General features: G+C 35.2%; 1 protein-coding gene across 1 annotated transcript in view; it reads left to right on the top strand.

Moving 5' to 3' along the window:
* Window positions 1–3655: 3655 nt before the first annotated feature.
* The window catches only part of LOC145669688 (uncharacterized), a 104216-nt gene continuing 84371 nt past the window's right edge, over window positions 3656–23500 (top strand). Inside the window, exons 1-2 of the mRNA XM_081737972.1 lie at window positions 3656–3822; window positions 16920–17007. Of these exons, the coding sequence (XP_081594098.1) occupies window positions 3778–3822; window positions 16920–17007 (133 nt within the window). The 5' untranslated portion in view covers window positions 3656–3777. The remainder of the gene's footprint in view (window positions 3823–16919; window positions 17008–23500) is intronic.

Here is a 23500-nt window from a genome sequence, read left to right on the forward strand (position 1 = left end):
CATGTCGAGAATCTCGGAAGTTCTGTAATTCGATAAAATTAAAATTCTTTATCGACGAAACGGTTTTGAAATGTTATTGAATTGTTATCGATTACTCGATTATCGGAACAGCCCTTGTTGCAAGAACTTATACTCTACCCGAAAACATGATCCGAATTTCAGCCAGTGGCGCTACATAGTGCTCGAGGTATATGTATGCATGAGCTCAACTCTCGCTTCTTTGTTACACGAATTATTTGTACCCTCTATAATGTGATTTTTGCTGTACTACTAGTCAGTATTGCACTTATTATTGCATTTGGAAAGTTCGTATTTACTATAATGTAATGTTTAGAAGATTTTTCCCCTGCATATTTATACTATTTATATTATATAAAAGAGTAAAAATGACTCATTCATTAACATACAGGTCATTAACTATAGCTAGAAACATAAAATTTGGACAGTGAAGTCGTTTTGCCACTAGAAAGATTTTTAAATATATAGGACCAGGCACGGATTCAAGCCCGAGGCCTACAGGGGCTATAGCCCCCTTGACGCTCAGGCATACACTGGATAAAATGGGCTTCAATCCTACTTTCTTTACACTGGATAAAGTGGTGAAATATGGCTTAGTCCCTCCCTTGGTCATATCCTGTATCCGTGGCTGTATAAGAATATATCCTAAGAAAAGTTACAGGAAACAAATATTTTTTCTGAGAATAAAGTACATCACGTTAGAGAGATGGCATATGAGCTTCCCATTAAAAATAACACAGATCTGCAAAAATAAAACAATGCTGAGCTGTTTCGGTTTAGTTAACTGATTCGTATGTGTTGGGATGCGCTGAATCCAGGAATGACAACCGTTCTGTCCTGGAACGTCTGGGTTTCGAACAAACTGATGGTCATTGTTAAACAGAAATATGAACACAAATATGCGATTTACAGAAACACCATTAATAGCGTAACGCAAATTAATGTAAAGAAACACGCACACACGTGAAGAAAAAAAAAGTAATATCATCCTCAATCAGATTGCTTGTAATATCGTCTTTTTTTAAAGATCAAACTTCGTTTGGAACTTGTCCTTTTGTAGGTGGCTGTCGGAAGATCCCTAAACAACATCCAGCAGTAGTCTGATCATCGTAACACTCCAGTTCCCCTGATACCTTCGTATCATTTCTTTGATATCTTTCTGGAAACGCTGCCCCTGTTCTTCATTCACTGTTCCCACATTGTCAGGAAAGTAGTCAAGTTGGGAGTTGAGAATATCGACTTTTAAGCTCATGGAGCAACTATGCTTTTGGAACGTGTGCAACATTTTTTCCATTTCCTTGTACTGTGGGTTCTTTCGGTTTTCCAAAACGTTTTGATGACCACAGTAAAGGCAACCCAAGCCTCTTTTTGAGTTGGAGTCGAGCTGATTGAAGTATTTGTCGGATATGAGTTTTCTAATTTCAGGGCCAACAAAAACCCACGTACTCATAGTATTTGAGCAACAAACAGTGTAACCAGAATTACTTACTAACGTTTTACAAATCTAAGATGTAATCTTACTAAATTCGTTTTATGAACAGAGTTATTGTTTTTGGTTTTTCTTTGTAATTTCGTACCCTCATTCATGATACATTATGATATGTGTCAGTGATCCCCATTCGGACCAATATACATGTATTTTCATGTTACGGGGAGCACAAATACATTTAATCTCCCATGTTCATTTTTATTTTTGTGTGATGCATTTGCAATTTAGCAATTTCCAGCTACCTGTTTGACCACGTTACATTTCGATTGTGCAAAAACTTGACGTTACAGTAAGAAACGAGGGTCATTTTCGACTTCGGTGTACCTAGAAGCGCAAAAATCAGCTTAACGTATGCAAACAGCTTTTTGGTTGCAGACGTGTGTAATTGAACACGTTTTTAAGTATTTTTTAAAACTTCTGCTCCTTATTGGGAAATAGGGAGCAATTTCTATATTAGTCTATAAATTTCGGCTCTTTATTGGGGAACTACCAAATGTAAGTTAAAGGTGTAGATTTCGGGATTTAACCTCTTAATTAAAAAGAAAAGACATGTTTCGACGTTCTCGACATTTCGACTTCTAATGGGGAAGGGATCAATTTTTATAATATTCGAATTTCGAATTCTTTATAGAGAAAAACTCAACGAGAATATTCTTTTAAGTTGGAAGTATGGAGTCTGGTATGTAAACTCTTAATCAAAATTACTCGCATTAAAATTTTCATCGCATTATTCAGAAAATGTCCAATGTTAGGATTCGGTTAAGCTGGATGTCTGAAATTCGATATATAGGGCCTTATACATAGTCGTTCTGGCACGTGATTAGTGCCAAACTAAAGAGTTTGATTAACATATGTTTCCTGCAGTAGTCAGGCTTTTAATATGACGCTAATTATATGTCAAAACGACTCTGCATGAGGCGGATAAACTCGTATTTTTTTAAAAAAATAGTGAACATTTGTTACAGTAATTTTGAAGGTACTGCTTCTAAAGGGAACAAGAGGACCTTTTATCAATATTGAAATTTTTACTTTTATATTCATTAAACCTTATTCACTCCCGTGCGAAAAATGAGCACTTTATTTGTTCTATTATAAAGATTCTCCAATTGCTGTAGTAAACGTGTTTAATCAAACACTTAACAGACGAACTCCATTTTGGAAGCCAGAAAGTCGTTGAGGGGTCCGGGTTCCTTTCGCTTCCATCCGTGTTTACAATCCTGAAGATAATAGGCATTCAGAATCGATATTCGTTAAATAAGCTTGATACATTTTATCTAATAATTCAATAATATTTCAAATATTCGTTAATGTAAATGACTACTTCTATTACGAATAAGTCGTGAAGAAAGCTTTTAATAGCTGGAAAATAGAGGTTTCATTCCGTATCAGCCCTCTTCACTGCTTTTTGCCTTCCCGTGAGCGTAGTCCCGAGTTTGTTTCCGGTAGAAGAGGACAAATTTTGACTTCAGATTCACTCTCTTTTATTAATCATTTGTCTCCTTCGGCCTAAAGGACATTATCGTGGAACGATAAACTTAAAAAAAAAAAAAAAAATCCGTATCAGCTTTCACAAAAATAGTGGAACGTAACGCAACATAAATCATGCAAGAAAACAATTATAACTCCTATGCCGATCATTGCAAATTAAACGCAGATTCTGGGTAACATTCACGCAAGACGTTGCGAAGTGGGGCCAAATATTTAGCGTATCGACCCACATTCCGTAAAAGTTTTCGCAAAAGTTTGCGGACCACCACGTCTCGCAAAAGCTTTAAAGCGAGTAAGCGATATACCGATTCTGCTAAAATGCGCAATTTGCAGTGACGTAACTAGAGGATTGGAAAACCGGGAATTGTTTCCCGGAGTGCCGGATTTGGAGGGCGCAAAATTGCGCAACTATTTGGAGAAGCGTTTTGGTTTGGTTGATCAGGGAGCGCTAAGGCGAGTTCTTGCCCATGGAGACAGCTAGCATACTGGCGTCGCTGACAATTTGCACATCGTTGACGCAGCACAAAAAGCGTGCAAATATTAATTATGCTTCTTATCGCAAAGTACAACGCGAATGCCTTGCAAACTGTTATTAATTGGGCCACATTTGCTTGCACCGAAATTTCGATTCCAGCACGTCGATTCCGTAGGTTCTGGTATCATTGCATCAAGCGTACTAAAGTTGAAGGGGGAAATTCGTACACTGTTTTAAATTCGTGTTTATCAGTTCACTTCAATGCGAAATATTTGTATTAAATAAAAAGAAGATAATTTTGAACCAAATGGAATGCGAAGGTAGAAGTTCTACTGAAAAAGGAGAAAATGAGGTAAGAAAGCGAATTTCAAAGAAGCTATCTCAATTTCCACTACAGTCAACTCTTCAATTTGCTAGTGTTAATCCTGAACTTCCATATCTGCCTTTGCTTTCATCTTACTAATTTACATCCTAATAAACAAGTACCGTATTAGATAGTAAAACATTTTAAACATTCGTCTCCTCTAACGTAATTTAAGTAGCAATGGCAGCCACGCCAACGATAATCGTTCAGGATTTCGGTAGTAGGTAAGACGTTACTGGTTTTATTTCTAAAAATCATCAATCTGGCATTCAGCGACCAATAATACTAGATATGCTTGTCCGAGAAGGTAGTGACACAGTTCATTGGAGTGAGAACAGAGCTGTTCGCTCATCGAAATCCTTTTCGTAGGTGTTTACATTTTAGAAGTTCAGAATAGGTACGTATTGGTTAGGCTAGTTAAGACTAAATTTGAGGTTAATTCGTTGACTTACGGTCAAAATGTGTGTTCGACGTAGTGAAACCAAATGTATGTGCAGATAGACATTAAGTCACTCATCCATTTCTATAAGGTATTAAGAACTATTCATTTTCGAGGTCAGGCACCATCAGGATCCTGAAGAACTTGTTTGCACACTGTAACAAATATTGGCAAAACTGCACTTTGAGCAGCACATTCATAGGAACCGATTCGCAATAAATAGCAATACAAGGAATTGCACTTTAAAAAAAAAAATGGGTCCAAACTTTTCTAATCCCATCCTACCCCACCTTATGTGACAAGTCTTTACTTTGACTCGGAGGGACTGAAACCGATTCATCTGACTCGGTTTCCAGAGCAGTTTAGGAATCGTTTCTCATGAACGATTCAGTTGATCAAAGCAGTCTAGGAATCTGTTCCTCGGAACAAACAACTGTCACTTCCCCCAAACTTACTCCTAGACTACTCCGGAGAATAGAAAAATCTTTGAGAACTGCTTCCCAAACTACTCTGTAAACCGGTTCAGATAGATCAATTCCCTAACAACCGTATTTCACAAGTTCTCCAAAATGTGGATCAAAAACCAGCCCCACACAAAACTAATATACTTTAAATGAAGTGAAAACCAGTTTCTACACTAACCTAATCTAAACTATGATAATGTTCAACTATGATATTTAATTTTCAGCTAAAACTTCAAAATGGAAAAATATAAAATGTGGACAGCTTGTATTCGGAAGCACATGGGGGCTACCGCTCCCAATCCTCCCTAAAATATAGCTAGATAAAATAAACCCTATAAAAATACATCTCGTAAATTTAAAAAATGCAAAACAAATCAAGAATAAAAATAATATCAAGTAAAAAATAAAAACAGTCACCGCTAATGATACAGAGGTCCAGTATGGCATAAAAATTGAAAACCTCTGTTTATGCAAAACGCTGTACCCTTTCCAGCAATCAGTAATTACAATAGATCTCGGATGCACATGTGATAAAATATGTGCCTATTACACTACCTGATTCTTTAACTAGAGTTTCTAAGCAGACCTCCCGACAAAACGTTAGCCAAGAGGAGACAGTTTTAGTACTTAAGATTTTCGCCATACCAGAACACTCATGAATAATAAACTCATAATTACACACACGAAAAAATAAGATCACTTGCCCAATACTCAAGTTCACGTTACTGAAAAATGTTCCCTTCCGTACAGACGTAGACTTATTAAAGCGAGCACAGTTCCTGTTAATACAAACAAGAAAAACCAATAAACTCCCACTTTTGTCATACGTTGGAAATAGCTTCAGCCTTCGACCACAACCATCACAAGTTTTCTCTAAGTCAATTAAACCACATAATGCTGCAAAGCGAGAGGAATTAATATCCGAATTTAATACAAACTTATTTAAAAAAAGTCAAGTTTAAATTCTTTGTATCAAATTCATTAAACGGTTTTTCAATCGCATTTGCTAACTCGATTAGCCTTGAAACGAAAATTGAATCACGCGCTTGCACACACACACACTAACTACAAATAGACAGAACGTGTGACATTACAGTAGCAAACTACCATACGCAGACACCTAGTGGAAAAACTATGGAACACCACCAATCTATCTTTCAGCCAAGGGTGTCGCACCAAAGACACAAACAGTTCCAACAAGTGACTGAACCGATAAGAACCGATTAAAGTTACTGTCCGAGTCAAAGTAAAGACTTGCCCCTCATGTGAACAATGCCATATTCTGCAACAAAATCACTTGTTCTGTTCAAAGTGCACTCTTACCCAAATACTGTATTATATGAAGTCTATAGGGGTGTTATGGCTTCAGCCAGTTGTAGTGAGACCCAAAGCTGAGTATCGCGGCTTCACGAAGAATGTTTCTTGAGATCTACTTTTGGGTGTCACCAGTCAACTTGTAGGTAATATCTGTGTATAGTTAGTGTCCTCATGTCATGGGTTCTGTTATAATTTATGACACACACGGTTCCTTTCGACCATTTACGGTTCTTTATGTGTTATAATTGTTCCTGTTCCATTTACATATATCTCTCATTTAATTCATTGATTAGTTCTTTTATTTCTAATTCGCATACATTATGTGTTAATTGGTCCTTGTTACTACATTCTAGGAAGTAATGGCAAAATAGAAATTCTAATAACTCCAATAACCTGTCCATCAATTCCCATTATCTTCAATAAATTTTGAAGACGAATTCGAATTGAGAGAATGCAGTGTACAAAAATGCATGAAGTTGAACACTCACACCCTTCATATTATGAAGGTGTGAAAATATAAAAATATCACAGCGCGGGTGAACTTTACAAAGCCCGCTCTAATTATAATACAATGGCGTAGGTAGCACCCTTACGCATTGGAACTATTATCGACCGAAGAAACGCACCGCCATATTTAAAACAAACAAACAAAAAAAAAAAACATTCACAATAACAGTATTCCAGAAAAATATTAATCTAAAAATGGAGCACAATTAAGAGGAAAAACACAACAAAAGAAATTATAACCGACATATGCTATGCGATGCCTACAAACAGATGCTGGAACGTGCATTATAAAGTTTATCCATGGGCCAAAGTTTACAAAACACGCTCCAGCTTTAACCTGATGTTCTAGATAACATCCTTTTCAATGGGGCATGTATTCTAAAGTTCATCCCCGAGGCTAAAGTTTAGAAAGCACTCACCAACTATAACACAACTAACAAATAAAAAATACATTTAAAGGGGGGGGGGGTCAAGCCCCCAAATAATTTACGATAAAATTTCTATTACATATTCACGTAAGGCCCGAAACTCTTAATACAGTGAAAAATTGAATACTACTTTCTACAGTATAAAAATGCATAAGGGTATGTCCATGGTAACTCATGTGACGTGATGACGTGTTTTGAAGAATACTAACCACAAATAAACTTATAAGTTCCGCTCTTTTCAAAAAAAAAAAAAAAGTAACTCTTTCATATTTATGCAGATAATTATCAAATAAAGAAAGACCTGCACGTTATTATGTGTAAATCAAAATCTAATTTCTAACATCTTTTAAAAGTAAGGACACGAACTTCTTTGTAAGCATAACATCTTAAAACTGTACATATCTTTGATGTAAATTCTCTTATTAAATCTGTAATACATTCTGTTCCCTTTCATTTGAATGTCAGGAAAGGTAAAACCTGTATAATTTGGCTTGATGTTACATGAGTTACATCATTTTCGTGTACCGTTCCGTAACAAGTTTATTGTTCTTAATGCATTTCAAACATTTAACCTTCACATTCAAGAACTTATCAATGTCACTCTAGCATATAGCAGCATAGCGAAACTTTTCTCGAGTTTTTCTGTTTTTCGTTAGTAAACTCAACTAACACAAAACACACTTTTGATTTCTGTAACATCTTGTAAAGGATCATGAATGGGCTCAGGGTCGTCAGTGTTAATCTCATCACTGGACTCGTACACAATATAGTGTATTAAAGGCCTGCGTTAAGGGTTGAATTTTGGTAATATTCTGAGTCATTGTATAAATTTGCATTACGTTTGTACGTGCATGGATTTTTTAAATGCCTGTTATCGATTTTGGTTCTTCAAATGTATTTAAGATGCATTTCGCTGTTCAGTGTGTTAATTTCGTCAGTCAACAGGTGAATAACATGAACATTGCTGACTTCCGTGGCCACTTTGTAGAACCAAATGCGCTGTTAACGATAACTTTATTCGTCAATACGGTGTTTACCGCACTTGTCTCTTTACTAATTCTCCAATGCCATCAATAGGTTTCTCCATGGCTTGTAGCAAAATAATTCCAAATAATTTTCATCTTACGTTTCTCTTCAAATACAGGTAGACTAGCAGCAATAAACTTATTTTTAAATTGTGAAGAAAGACCATCTGACCACACCCTGACTTTTCGTATGTCAGTTGGAATACTTTCAAAAATTATTGATATGTATGCGACAATGATATTTTTTGTATGAACCAAATTATCTGAAACTGTTACGTATGGAATCTGATTGCTTTTGTAGCAAATGCTACATATAAATAGCGAGACTTGGATTGTTTCCAATGCTTTGTATTTCCTGTTGTTCAGTGCAGGTGTAATCCTCGGAAAAGACTACCTGGACAAGAGGAATGTTAGGATCAAAATTAATTCTTGATGTCAGAGTGCGGTCACTTTGGTAACTAACTTTTGGCTTGTTCTCTTTTCGTGTAAGAGTGTTCACAAAAGGTATCAGTTATGAAATTTATGTACCGTTCTAGTTCGTAAATCTTCCCGTTTCTTCTATTCTCTGAATCCTCTCTCTTAATCAGGTGGGGGAAAATCATGATTTTTTTTTTTAAAAAAATAATTTTTGTTGATTTTTTTTTATTTAAATCGATTTTTTTTTATTTAAATCAAATCTTTCTCCTCGTATAATGCAAGTCGCAAACTAAAGAAAAAGCATTAGGAATTAGTATTAAATGCTAATTATATCATTTAAGTGAAAGTATTGGGGTTGAATTTTGAATTATCCCTAATCGTTAACCTATATCAATCCCAAACAATGTTTCTTAACCCTTTTAAATTATGGCTCTTTTTAAACGTAAATGTTCCGTATGGCTCTTTCAGTCAAGCAGCTACAGCATCATCCCTATTTATCCTAGGATCATGGTGCATACATCACTCTCTTTAGAATAGAACAGCTTTTGAAACGGTAACATTCACATTTCCCTATCATGTCCCTGAAGCGAGAAATTTTGAGAGTAATCGGCTTTTTTTTTTCTTTTTTTTTTTTACTTTTTTTAAAAAATTTTGATCCCCTCTGGACTCACCTGTGTTAAAGCACAGATCTCAAGATCAACTGGGAAATACTAAGGGGTGTACTAAATGTGTGTACAAAATTTCAGGTTTCTATCTTGAGTAGTAAGGGTGAGGAAATTATTTAGCAATGAGCCAAGATCATTCCCACAATGCCCCAGATGACCCGGATGTAATATAAAACTTTCCTCAGACATCCCTATTTATCCTAGGATCATGATTTGTACATTATTCTCTTCAGAATAAAACAAATTTTCAAACGGTACCCTTCAAATGCCTCCATCATGTATTTGGGGCGGGTAAATCACGAAAAAAGGAATTTTCTGTTAAAAAGTTTTTTTTTTTTTTTTTTTTTTTTTTAAATTTTACGTCTGTGGACCCCTCCCCCTGTTTTAAGGCAGAGATCTGAAACAAATCTGAAAAATACTGAGGGGTGCACTGAGTAAATGTGCAAAATTTCAATCTTGTAGGTGCAAAAATATGCCCGCGAAAAATAATATTCCCCAAATATCCCAGATTCCCGTATAAAACAGGATCTCAGATAACAGTTTCCTGAGACATCCCTATTTATCCTAGGAGCATAGTACGTACATCATTTTCTTCAGAATAAAACAGCCTTTGAAATGGTACCATTCATATGTCTCCATCTGAGGCGGGAAAATCACGAAAAAAGCTGTTTTGGTTAAATATATATATATATATATTAAACATTTTTGCCCCGCTGTTTCCTCATAGAGATCTGAAAACATCTGAAATTATTAAGGGGTGCACTGAACGAGTGTCCAAAATTTCAGTCTTCTGAATGCAAAATGTAACCCGCTAAATAATATAATAATATTCATAACAAAAAAAATTTCATCTTTTTAAATTTATGACGTCATCACACATTATGCCTCAACGCAGAAAGGCGTGAAAGCATATGTAACGTGTTCTAGAATGCCTCCAGTGTTGAAGAAAACGAAGTAAAAAGACTTATTGGTACTTTTTAAATCGAATAATGAAGATTTTACCCTATTACCTAAAAATAGGTGATATAATTTAAAAGGTTAAGCATTAAGGAAAAGGTACAGCAACGCTTATCAAAATGACACTTTTTTCACAAAAGTTACTTATATTTGGCAGGGGCCTATTTTTAAATACTCATAACTTTAGGCGAAATTTATGTATTTCATACCGCAATCTAGTTCTAAAACAAACAAAAATTTTTTTTTGGAGAGGGGATAGGACCCCTCTAAATACGCCCTATTATCTAGAAACAAACAAACAGACACGCACAAAAAAGAATTTTCTTCTTAAATGTCGACAGTGATTTCCCCGTTGAAATAGTTAACGATCTTAAAACCCAAACCCAATGTTAGGAAAAGAAGAAAGCAGGATTGCTCCATTACCTGTTCAAAACGGGATTTTCCCTAATCATCCTCTGCATGACATTTGTTTTCATACTATACTGTACATTTGAGTCTCACTGTATTATGATTATTAATTTCCGTAATCGAAATAACAAAACAGAAACGTGATTTTACTTATTTTCACTTTAAATTAATTTATTTCGGAATTCGATTTAAATCAACGATTTTTATTTTAAAAATCAAGTGATTTAAATCAGTCGTCTTCAGATCATCATTTTATGCCCAAAATAGAGCATGAGTCTCGCGGATTGACGAAGATAAATGCAGAGCTTTTAATTTTTTTTATTCTATTTATTTATTTATTTTACTTCATTGATATATTTAACTGTTACAACATCTTTCAGCCTAGGTGCTTGTCGACTTCTTCACTTAAAACAATCTTCTGCTTTTGTTCTTCGTGTTGTGTTTTCAATCTTTCAGATGTATGTTAACTTATTAACAGTATTAATTTTTAATGACTCATATATCTCGTGATTTCGAGATTAAGTAACCAATATTACACCACATGTAATATTCTGAAACATGTCGGTTGAATGCAACAACTGGGTAACACACGTTACAGTGTAAAATGGTAACTCACGTTACAATATTTGATATGTCGGTGATTTGAGAATAAATAGGGTTGTAAGTAAAAATACATCTTTCGTATGTATATTTCTGGATTATTACATGGAAGCTAAATTTAAAAATTGAAATCATAATTTATAATGAGAATTACTTAAAAAAAAATCATGTTTTTGATAACTCACGTTACTCTAAGTATGCTGACATATGGTTGCAAAATATGAAAATAATGAAAAACTTAAACAAAATGTATACTGTCACTTACGTATTTCATTGGTTCTTTACATCCAACTACTAAATCATTTCCTGGCTTAATTATTAAAAATCCTAAATCTAAAGAAAGCTTGCATCAGGGTGGTTTTCACCAGCTGTTTAAAAAAAAAAAAAAAAAAAAAAAAACTGGTTTAAACCAAAAAAGAAATGTGTTCGTTAAATTGTAAGTGTTCGTAAAATCTTGATGAATACACATTTGTGAGTTATCACGTTTCACTCCCGTATATTATTCGTATTATATTCAGACATAAATTCCCCATTTCTTACTCAAAGATATTTAACTTCAAAAGGAACTTCTGTTTTTTTTTTCTTTCTTTTCTTTTTAATTTTATTGTATGAATGTTTCTTTTGTGATTTTTTTATAGTTTATAATTGATATGCAATTGCAATCAAAGAAAAATTCTAAATATTGTTTCGTTTTAATAATGTTTACTATTGATAAAATACATCGAAATTCCGTACTTTTTGGGGGGAGGGTCATACAAACCCCACGAGAGGCATTTATTGAAATCAGAAGTATCTTTGATATCTATTTATGTATAAATGGGTCAGAGCCAAAGTGGACTCAAATAATTCGTATTTTTATCCGCTTTTCTTACTGATATGCAAATTAAGTCGTATTTCTTTAACTTGGACTAATAAAAATCTTAGTGAACTAACTTGGACTAAATTAGTTCTCCTGAAATCTGCAGTATTTTGAAATTGTCCATATGTAATTCTGTATAATGGCTTCGATTGTGCAACTGTTATCTTTGTGTCCTTCTGAAATGACTCTTGACAATTATATTAACAAGTACGTAAAGATCAGTATAACGTTTTTTTATATATATATATCAGGAATCCTTCGTGAGTGAGTCGGCAGACGTATCGCTTTTGTGGTCACTTAGTCCCGGTTTCGAGTTCAAATGGAGGGCATGTCTCTCGGATGTAAGCCGAGAAGCGGTTTGGATTCCCTTTAAGATTATGTGACCCTTCCAGCATAACCCGATTGTTGCATAATAAGACCAATACAAAACAAACTTATTTCTGACCATATGTAATATAAATATATAGAGCAAATTATTTAAACCATAAAAAGCTGGTTTAAATCATAAAAAGCTGGTTTAAACCAAAAAAACTGGTTTAAACCCAAAAAAACTTTTTTTTTTTTTTTAAATAAAAACCATGGTTTTTGCCAACCCTGGCTTGCGTAGTATAATCAACATTAATATTTAGTAGATGAAAGTTAACTTGTGGAAAGGTAACAAACTTGTAGTTTCTTTTTTAAAAAATCAGTGATGCCAGCAACACACTACAGTTATATTATTATCAAAATAACAACTTGACTACAAATTTCAATGATATTTTTTTATATACATTTTTGTCTCTCTTTCCGTGGACATACCCATAATCAAATAAATCAGCAATCAAAATACCATTCACAGCATGTATCAAAATGCAAGCATGTAGCAAGCAAACAATAATGACGAAAGTCGCATACAACAATTTTTTTTTTACCCCATTCAACCGCCGATTACACCGAAGACAACTTTGAACTTGCCCCACATTTAAGACAATCAATTTCAAATTACACATTGAAGTCATAATACGAACTTATCACAATACTCGTACTTTATACACACACAGTGCGCTCCAGCATACGTCACAGACAAGAATACATGCCTGCGCTATACAGAATCAGACAATACACAACCACATGCAGAAACTAATAACAACGCCATCTGTCGATAGCTAACACTATCACCAAAATTAAAACAAAAGAAAGAAATATGAACAAGAGGTAGGGGAGACCGGGGTTATAAGAGACAGAATAAAATTTTAGCACTTGCATTAATTTCTTGAGAAACTAGAAAAAAATATATGTGATTGTACTAAAAAAATGCTTATGTATTAACACATTTTTCCAGTCACATTTTCATGCCAAAAAAACTATGAAAAATGTTGAAGTCAGTGTCTCTTATTACCCCTAAGGGGAAATAAAAAATAGGGCTCTTACTGCTCATACACATAGAATAGAAAATGAGTAAGGATTTCAAAGAACATCTTCAGACAATTCTGAACAATTTACTTTTTTCAGATCTGAAATATGTACTTATTTTCTCGAAATATCAAGGTTCAAAAAATGAAATTCAATACTTCGTTCTGAAAATTTACTTGCTTGAGTATTAAGAGTAATTTTAAATATCATTGAAACAAAGCATATCTGAGTTTCATTTAATCTAGATACACATGGATAAAACACACTACCAAACAAAAAAGAATACAAGAAATTTTGTGGAGAATGTCGAAAAGCGCCTAAATTCTCAATGAAGGAAAACAAATATTTAAAAGCATTTGAAAAATAGTTTTAGCTAACTTAAATGGACTGAAACAGATGTTAAATTGTAATCATACAGAAAAAGAACATTGAAAATATTTTAAACCTATTGTTGACCAAATTTTATGTAAAACATATGTAAAACTACATTTTCGAAAGACATGTAAAATGAATATTAAACCTTTTACAATGTACAGTTGAACGAGTACATGAAAAATGTACAAAAGAGTTTGGAAATGTAATGTATGTTAGCGTATGTAAACTTCAGGTTAACATTTAAAAACCTCATAAATGTAATTAAAACTTTAGTGTAACATAATTATAGTAGGTAGATCTTATTAATTATCTTAGGCAGAGTCATTTAAACAAACATAGGAAAAATGTATATGCCAGAAAGCATTGTTGGCATTAGGCATGAGTTTAACAAATGTTAAGAATAGTCCTACAAACACATAAGCCTACCAAAAGAACAAAAGTCATATTTAGTACTTCTGTTTTGGTTCCAAAAGTTCCTTTTTCACTTTGCTATAAACACAACGAATTGTTTGGAGCTGTCCTCTGGAAATCTGGAATGGCCCATTTCCCTCCAGTTTGATAGGTCCATAAAACACAAATCTGGATATCACCTTAACCTTCCACAATCCTTTGAAAGCAGCAACCCTCCCAACAAACCAGTCAAGATCGTAGAACACAGCGTAGTACATTTCTAATAGACTACTTTGAAAGTACATACGTTTCAGGCAGTTTTAAGAGAAGTGGCAACGTTGCTATCTTCAAATTGAAGTAACTGTTGCCAACAACCTGAGAATGAACATTACGACGAATCCTTTCATTGCGTTGCGCGGTAAACTTTACAATACACGCTCCAGTTTCTTCTTCTGCATTCAAAAGTAAGACACGGCCAAAACATACTCTAAATATCAATCAAAATCATTTTTTAAAAACTAAGTAATGGTAACGTCAATATCTTTACTTTCCTAGCCCAATTGTACTTACTTACGAACTAATATGAGTTTTATATTGTCACGCTATGAAAAAATATCTTCACTTTGGCTTACCACAGAAGTTCGTGACTTTTAAAGTATAATTTTATTGTGACAAGTTAGTTAGAAATGTGGGGGTGACTACTATGTAACTTTGTGACTAAAATTATGAAGAGTGATGTGAAATTTTGATAAATGCTGTAACATTGCATTTCAGGTCAATTGAGGGCATGTCTCTTATTATGCCACTTCAAATTTAGGTTTATTTAGCATGTGATGAGTATAACCTTATATATGAAGTAAATAGGAAAATTCCTACTTTGACAATCCAGTCTGTGCATAGATAGTGACAGTGTCAACTAATTTCATCATCAGCCAATGAAAGTTTGTCAGAAGAAATTAATCCATCCAAAGCAGAATCTTGCTTTAAAATGTATTACGCTGTGTACTACGATCTTGACTGGTATGTTGGGAGGGTTATTGCTTTCAAAGAACTGTGCAAGGTTAAGGTTTTGAGAACAATAACTAAGTAGTTTCAATTGTCCAATGGTAACATTCAAACAGTGCCATCCAAATTTGTGTTTTATGGACCTATCAAGTACAGTTCCAAAAAATTCGTTGTGTTTATAGCAAAGTGAAAAAGGGACTTTTGAAACCAAAACAGAAATATTAAATATGGCTCTTTTCTTTTAGTAGGCCTAGGTGTTTGTAGAACTATTCTTAACATTTGTTAAACTCATGTCTGTATCCCAACAGTGCTTTCTGGCCTATACATTTTTCCTATACTTGTGTAAGCGGCCCAGCCTAAGATAGTTAATAGGGCCTCAAGTTCATGAACCTGCTATAATTATGTTACACTAAAGTTTGAATTAAGCAGTATTCTCACGTCTCCTAAGCTCATTGCTGAAAGCGACGTTAAAACTTAAATCAAACAGAAACAATCCCTAGAAGAGTGTCCACTGACAATTCGACATCATATAACTTTGGTTCTTCACTATTCTTCTCCCTTTCTTTCTTTCTTTTTCTGAAAAATGCAAAAGAATAGCTGAAATTTAAGAATATTTTGAAATACACTAATAATTTTTTCTAGTCTTTTTTTACACCCTAATAATCCATTAATTTGCTGACGTCATATAAATTCTGTATGATGTAATGAAACATAAAAATAACTATATAAGTACTAGACAGCCTGCTTTCGAAAATTGTCATATTGTTATAAAGTTGTTTACAAAAAAATAAATAAATAAATAAATAAAATAAAATAAAATGGACGGGGATTATAGCGAAGAACCTTAAAAACATGTGATGATGACGCGAAACATGGATATAAGGTGTTGTGGGAGTGTTGTATACTAGCTGAAACACTCGTTCTTTGAACGGAAAGAATAGAATTTTAGGAAATTAAAAAAAAAAAAAAAAAAAGTTAGAATCTCTTCCCTCTGCTTCCTTAGGGTGCATATTTGAAAGGAAATAAAATAATAAAACCCATGTCGAGTCAAGTGCTAATTATGCTCAAAAATTCATCCCGAACGTTGCAAAATATTTAAATCTTTCTGTCCCCAGGATATCCAAATAATAATGATGAAAACTTAGGTCAGCTCAAATGCTATGTTCAAGAATTCATTTTAAACAGTTCAATCGTGTACTCACTTCCGCCAATTTATGAGCACAAAGTAGAACATTAAAATAATATAGGAATTACCAAAAAACTGGGAGATGTATTAACTTACTTTTAATAAGAAGCTTATATACTCCAAATTTCATCTGCCTAACTTGAGCTTATGAGATGCCCATTTTCCGCATAAGTTTTAAATACCCGACTCGCCCCGTACGATACGCATTTGAATGAAAGTGAATGATAAAATAACCTGTTCGAAGTAGGTACTATGTTCAGAAATTCATTTCAAACAGTTCAGCCATTTTCCTATGATAATGAGGCAGACAACATCGATTTGATTTCCCTTTAGGAGCGAAATTTTGAAAAACGCTGGGACACGTGTCTTCTTATTTGTGATGAGTAGCTTATATGCCACGTTTCGAGATATTCTTTTTTGCTTATAAAATTTGACTCTCCATTCTCCTACCCCCTTTAATGAAAACGGCATGATGGAAACTCAGTTCGAGGTATTGATAACTATATTCTAAAAATTCATTTCAAATGATTCAGTCTCTTTTTTTTTTCTCGTAATTCTATCGCACATAAGATCACTTTCGTTTTTATATATTAGACAGCTCTCTTTGATTCCAATAAATTTGTTAATTTTATTTTTTTTATTTATTTTCAGGAGTTAGCGGTATCAGTTTTGGATTTAAGTACTTCATTTCTACCATCTACTCCTCTGAGAAAGAAGAAATACAAAGTAATTCATAAAGGTTAGTATACATAATTTAAGTAATAGTGCACAGTTATTCGTTTCGGGAACAAAGAAATGTAAAAGTCATCCTATTTCGGATGCAAGTCAGCAAATTCATTGGGTCTCACGTCAACGAAGCTCGTATTAAGGGAGACGATTGTAAAATGTATTTCGGGGAACAGGGATAGACTGAAACTTTCGCCTGGCGATTTGATATGAAAAATAATTTAGGGATGATTATTGAAAGGTTCAGGTAAATCCGAGTGAAATCGACAAACCGTAATTTCCATTTTTCAATCCTGTTCGCTGGTACACACATATATATATATACTCATACACAGTGTGTCTACTAAATTTCAAGACTGGCAACATTGTAAAGTAACTGCTATAGCCACCAAGCTGTTATTGTGTGTAGTTTTTAGTACCTAGTGTTGTGTGTTGGATTCACGAATTTATGTTCCGAATTTTTTCAGTGAACTGTTCTCTTTGTTCGTGAAGTAAAGCAGAGAGTAGCCATCGAGTTTTGTGTAAAACTTGACCGAACAGTGACTAAGACCAGGAACATAATTCAAACAGTTTACAACAATGATGCTCTTTCTCGAGCGAACATTTTTGTGTCATCGTCATTTTCATGAAGGTTGGGAGGCGGTTACGAATGACCTTAGACCTAGCCGTCCGGTAACCATTCGAACTGACGAAAATGTTGAAAAAGTGCGGGAAAAGCTGGCTGAAAATAGTTGTCAGTCCCTCAGGATGATTACGGAGGACTTGAACATTGGTGAAGATACTGTTTGAAAGATCATGGAACAAGATGGTTCATTCGGGTGATTGGCCCTTGTTGCACGACAATGCACAGAGCCATTGCAGTACAGACATTTTTGGCAAAAAGCAGGTGACATGCTTCAACCATTCACCCTACTCACTTGACCTGGCCCCCAGCAGACTATTTCGTGTTTCCAAAGGTAAAAATGACGTTGAAAGGGAGACATTTTGACTCAATTTCGGACATTCAAAGGGCTGCGACGTAGGAACTCTACTTGATGCAAACGGAGGTCGATGCATTTGACCTACTGTGCTCTCTCTGAGATAGATTTTCTTCGGGTTAACATAGTTCTGTATAATGTATTGCCTGACGCTTTAACTCCCAGAAGATTTGGGGTTCAAATGTATTCTAGATCTCTCTAACTATATTTCCAAATTTCAATGCTCTTAGTGTACTAAGCGCCGTCAGAAATTATAAAAGAAAAATCTCTTCTAATTCTTTACCAGTGGGTAACGTGCCCATAATAGCGGCTACGTTCCCTCGTTGAATGGCAATGCTTATGCGTTGAATTAGAAAAGATTTAGCTCGAGTGTCTCCTGATTTCATGGATATACGCTTGCCAATTTCGTTAATAAATTTTGCGCCCTCTTGATCCCAGGATTCACTAGATTCAGTTGCTATTGCAATAAACCAATACTTATCTAGGAGATTAACGTATTTATTTCTTTTTTCTTTTGCTCTTCGTGCAGCGATAAGTCCTGCTTTGGTCGATGAAAATTGCAGATTGGAGGGTGCATAAGTGTCTGAGCAAGTGAAATCCCAAATCAACGACTTTCCTTGCTTCCAGGGCACTAAAGTCATACCATCCGGCCTTTTTCCGTCTGAACGGCTGCACCTAATTGGTTCTCTCACTGCTGGCACCCCTGCGGATGTTAAGGCTCTCAAAATGATGTCATTCACATTCGAATGGCGTGAATGTCTGCCGGCACTGCTTTTGCATGACAAACCGTGTAAACCTCTTTTATCTACGAGAGCGTTGCATCTTGGGCAGTGGTGTTGTTCGCATATATTTGCTCCTAGTCGAAGGGCGACGGACACACGGAAGCTTTCGTTGTCTGGGTGTAGGCCGAGAGATGGTGAAGGTAGAGCTTGAAGCCATGCTCCGTTTTCAGGGGACATGACAGCAAGTAATATGGCCTTATCTTCGATGTTGTTAGAAGTTTGCAATAATGAATCCAAACGGTAATTCACGATAGGCTCGTCCCAGACCGACTGATTATTTCGACTTTCGGGAGCCGGGGGGTCTGACCCAACTAAATTTGACCATCTGGCTATGCAGTCCTGCACATCCGGGTTAGTGACTTCATCTTCTCTCTGAAGGAGGGTTCCAATCAGTTGTCTTGAACTATAGAAAGAGGCCAGAAAAGACGGGATTGCCAGATCCGTGGCGCGACGTATTCCAAGACCTCCATTTCTGACTGGTAGTGATGCTTGTAGCCATGCTTCATCACTGAGGGTACAATTAAGAATATTCTCCAATCCTGTTTTAAGAGCATAGTCGAATTTCTCAAGTAGAGTATCGTCCCTCCAGGAGGGGGAACAACGTAGAAAATACAACAATCTTGGGATCGAGAAAGATGCTCTGAGGAGATAAAATGCTGAATGTGCAGAAAGTTTGGAAAGGCGTGAAAGTAGATGATTTAAAGGTGAAATCTTTTCCAGTAATATCTTGCTCCTTGTGTCTGGTGTAAGAGCCGCTCCTAGCAGTTCGGCGTTAGATGATGTTAATAATTTAATTTCAGGCGCCGTCTCGTTGAATCTGTCATATAGATTTTGAGTTTCAGCATTTGTTAATCCTAGAAAGCCAATTTCGCATTTCGAGTAATTGAGAGACAATCCGACCGATGTTGCTTGTGTGCGAATATGATCTAAAGTATGTAATACTGACTCAGTGTTTCCGGCTATAGTGCCATCATCTAAATACCAAATGTTGAGCTCAGTATTAATATCTCTAATTATAGGATGAAGAGTTAATGCAAATAGAGTAGGACCTAGTGGATCTCCCTGTTGAACTCCACGTTGTGAAAGGATAATAATATCTCCTATAAAAAGGTAGCTAGGTTGTGAGTAGCTCTGGTGTATATATGGAAAGAAAGAAGGGAAGTGGCTTTTAACTGAAGACAGCATTGAATCTCGGTTAATTTCGTTGAAAGCATTTTTGAAATATATTTTCTTTAATTATATTATTGATTTTATTAGTATGTAAAAAAATTAATAAATTGAAATTTTCGAATTGAATAAAATAAATAAACAAGATATACATTTAAAAAAATATATACTTTAAAATGACAATATATTCTTCCTTCCTTCTTCTCCTCCTTTTTATATACCTCCATTTTAGGTACATTACCTCCTGGAAAATTATTAGAAGAAGTTTTCCTTTTATAACTAACTATTCAGAATAAAAAAAAAAAAAAAGGTCAAATATGATCCAATTTATAGATACAGTAGAATAAAAACAATTCACACTTTCGAAAAAAATATATTCTTAATTAACAATATGCACTTAATAATTTATTTCATCATAACTGTCGTCGTCATTGAAAGATACATTTCCATTTTCACGCTTACTATCCCAATTTGATTCTAATGTATATCTTTCTTTTACCATAATTTCTAGGTGATAAGATTATACTCTCGCAACGTGGAGTACAACAAGGCGATCCTTTAGGTCCCGTTTTGTTCACCATGACAATTCAGTCCATAGTGTCTAGGATTAACACTGAATTAAATATCTGGTACTTAGATGATGGCACTATAGCAGGAGATCCTGATACAGTTATAAGTGAACTACACAATGTTCGAACTATGGCAGCAGACATCGGACTACACTTAAACTTTATGAAGTGTGAAGTAGGATTTTTAGGAATTTCGCAAGATCAAATGGAAGTGTTATATTCACAATTTAAAAATTCAACACCGGGAATACAACTTATCACAACCTTGTCAGCCTTTCTACTTGGTGCAGCCCTTTCACCTGAGGCCACACGTAATGTGTTAGTTGAGAAAACTAAAAAGTTAGATTTTTCTTGTCACGTCTGGCCCTAGTATCAGCACATGCAGCTTTTTATCTCCTTCGTGCGTCGTTCTCCATACCAAGAATAATCTATTTTTACGCTGTCCTACTTCTTGGCGTGAAGTCGATTTATTAGAGAAGTTTGATACCATTCTGAAATATGGACTGGAATCGTTATTCAACTGTAACCTAAATAACAACACATGGATACAGGCCTCCCTTCTAGTTGATTCTGGAGGTCTTGGTATTCATCGGGCTGTCGATTTGGCGTATCCTTCATTTTTAGCTTCGTTATATGGCTCCCGGCATACCATTGAGATACTCCTCAACCAACTGAATGAGCCTCACATAGAATCTGATGTCCAAGACGGCATATCTGACTGGTCTAACCTAGTTGATTTAAGTCGTCCTGAAATAACGGGCAGAAGTTCGCAATCAATTTGGGACAAGCCAATCATCAAATTATATCAATCAGTGTTATTACAAGAAGCAGACAGTCAAGAGGATAAGGCTAGACTTCTCGCCTCCTCATCACCAATTTCAGGTGCTTGCCTATAGGCATTACCTTCACATACCCTAAGACTGCACCTTCCAAACGAAAGTTTTCGTATTGCAGTTGCACTTCGCCTAGGAGTAGACATCTGTGAATCACACAACTGCTATAAATGTGGTGCATCAGTCGAGCAGAATGTTCTACACGGTCTATCTTGTATAAGTAACTCCGGAAGACATGTGAGGCATTCGAACGTGAATGACATTATCTGGAGAGCACTCACATCGGCGTAAGTTCCATCTGTTCGTGAACTTGTGGAGTGTAACATATCTGATGATAAAAGGCCAGATGGCATGACGCTGGTACCATGGAAGAGGGGAAGGATTCTTCTCTGGGATTTCACCTGTTCTGACACTTTCGCGTCATCTAATCTCACTCTTTCTTCATCTCGAGAAGGAGCTATTGCAGCCTGCAGAGAATGCGAGAAAAGAAGAAAATATAAAGATCTGCTCGATAGATACATGTTCATGCCCCTAGCCATTGAATCGAGCGGCATTTGGGGCCTCGAAGGGCTCAATTTCATCAAAGAAGTAGGTCAACGTATTGCACACCTTACTGGTGACAAGCAGGCTACTACTTTTCTGATACAACGTATCAGCATAGCAGTTCAGCGAGGAAATGTGGCTTCCATTTTAGCTACAGTACCTCCTGGAAAATTATTAGAAGAGTTTTTCCTTTTATAACTGTTTAGAATTTGCTGTTTATTGTTATTATGCATCTTCAGTGTATCTTTACGTTATAATCTTTTATCCAAAGAACCAATCTTTTATGTTGAAAATTGTTAGTAACTGTATTTATTGCTTATTACAGTTAAGTACATATTTCTTGTTCTTTTAGCATTTCTTGTTATTTTGCCAAAATTTCGTCTTACCTTGATAGTATTTGTTTTTCTGTTAATCCTGTTAAGAGCTTATGATAATTATGAATTAGTTTAAGTTGATCGTATGTTTAATATGAATATGTATATTTCATTTATATATTTGTCATGTCTGTGTGTCCGTCCGAGAGACAAATAGTGTCAAGAACTACTTGATGGATCGCCATCAACTTCGGCTAGGACATAGAGGATCAAAAGTTAGAAATTGAGTTTGTTGATGGAGGCGATAGTCAAACCGGAAGTCTTAGAAATTAACCATTTCCGGTTACACCTTGACCACTATGGAGCAAAAACGGTAATAAACACCGAGAAGCTACAAGTTTTTGTAAAGTCAGTACGTATTTTTGACAATAAATATTAAAAAATAATAATAATAATAATAATAATAATAATAATAATAATAATAATAATAATAATAAAACAGTTTTATTTGCATTGAATACATTGTTGGGGTTACATTTCAACATTTGCACCCGTATTTTCCACACACTTCTAGAATCTTTTAGGAACAGAATCCACGACTCTTCTTAGCATCTCAACTAGAATATTTGCAAACACTACACGGATATTTTATTCAAGAGAGTTAATATCCTTTGGTTTTAACTTGTACACTTGTTCCTTAGCCCATCCCCAAAGGAAGAAATCGCATGGGGTTAGATCGGGGCTGCGTGCAGGCATTCTCTCGGTCCCTGGCGGCCAGTCTATCTGCCAGCGAAATTGTCATCAAGCCATGGTTTCACTGGAATTGCGTAGGGGCGGAGCTCCATCTTGCATGAACAGCAATTCCGTTCTATTTTATCATTTTGAATCATACATACGTTGGAAGCATCTCCAAGCATCATTCACCATTCATTGTGTTGCGTATTACGTATAGACCAATGAATCTGATAGATAGCATTCCACACCAGGCTGTTTGTTACCTTTACTTTTGATTACATTTTTTCCACCGTTACATTTGGGTCGATTTTTTTATGACAGATTTTATTTTCGTAGTGTTAAGTGTTGCATTGTTACCTCGCTCATGCCTCCACCATCTCTGCAGTTGCACCACCGACCTCAAAACTTCATACCTAGCAGCAATCTTAACTCTGTCTTCTACGCTGTATACACCGGCCATTTTACAGTTTTCACTATATCAACTTCTGAAATTATAAATGGTAAACCTCATATTAGTAAACAGCATTACACGTCAGCTCTAGCTGATGCTAGATATACGTATTGATCACCCTGTATTTAATCGATC

The sequence above is a fragment of the Thermobia domestica genome, chromosome 14, assembly GCF_964235325.1.
Source record: "Thermobia domestica chromosome 14, izTheDome1.hap1.1, whole genome shotgun sequence".
Lineage (NCBI taxonomy): Eukaryota > Metazoa > Arthropoda > Insecta > Zygentoma > Lepismatidae > Thermobia > Thermobia domestica.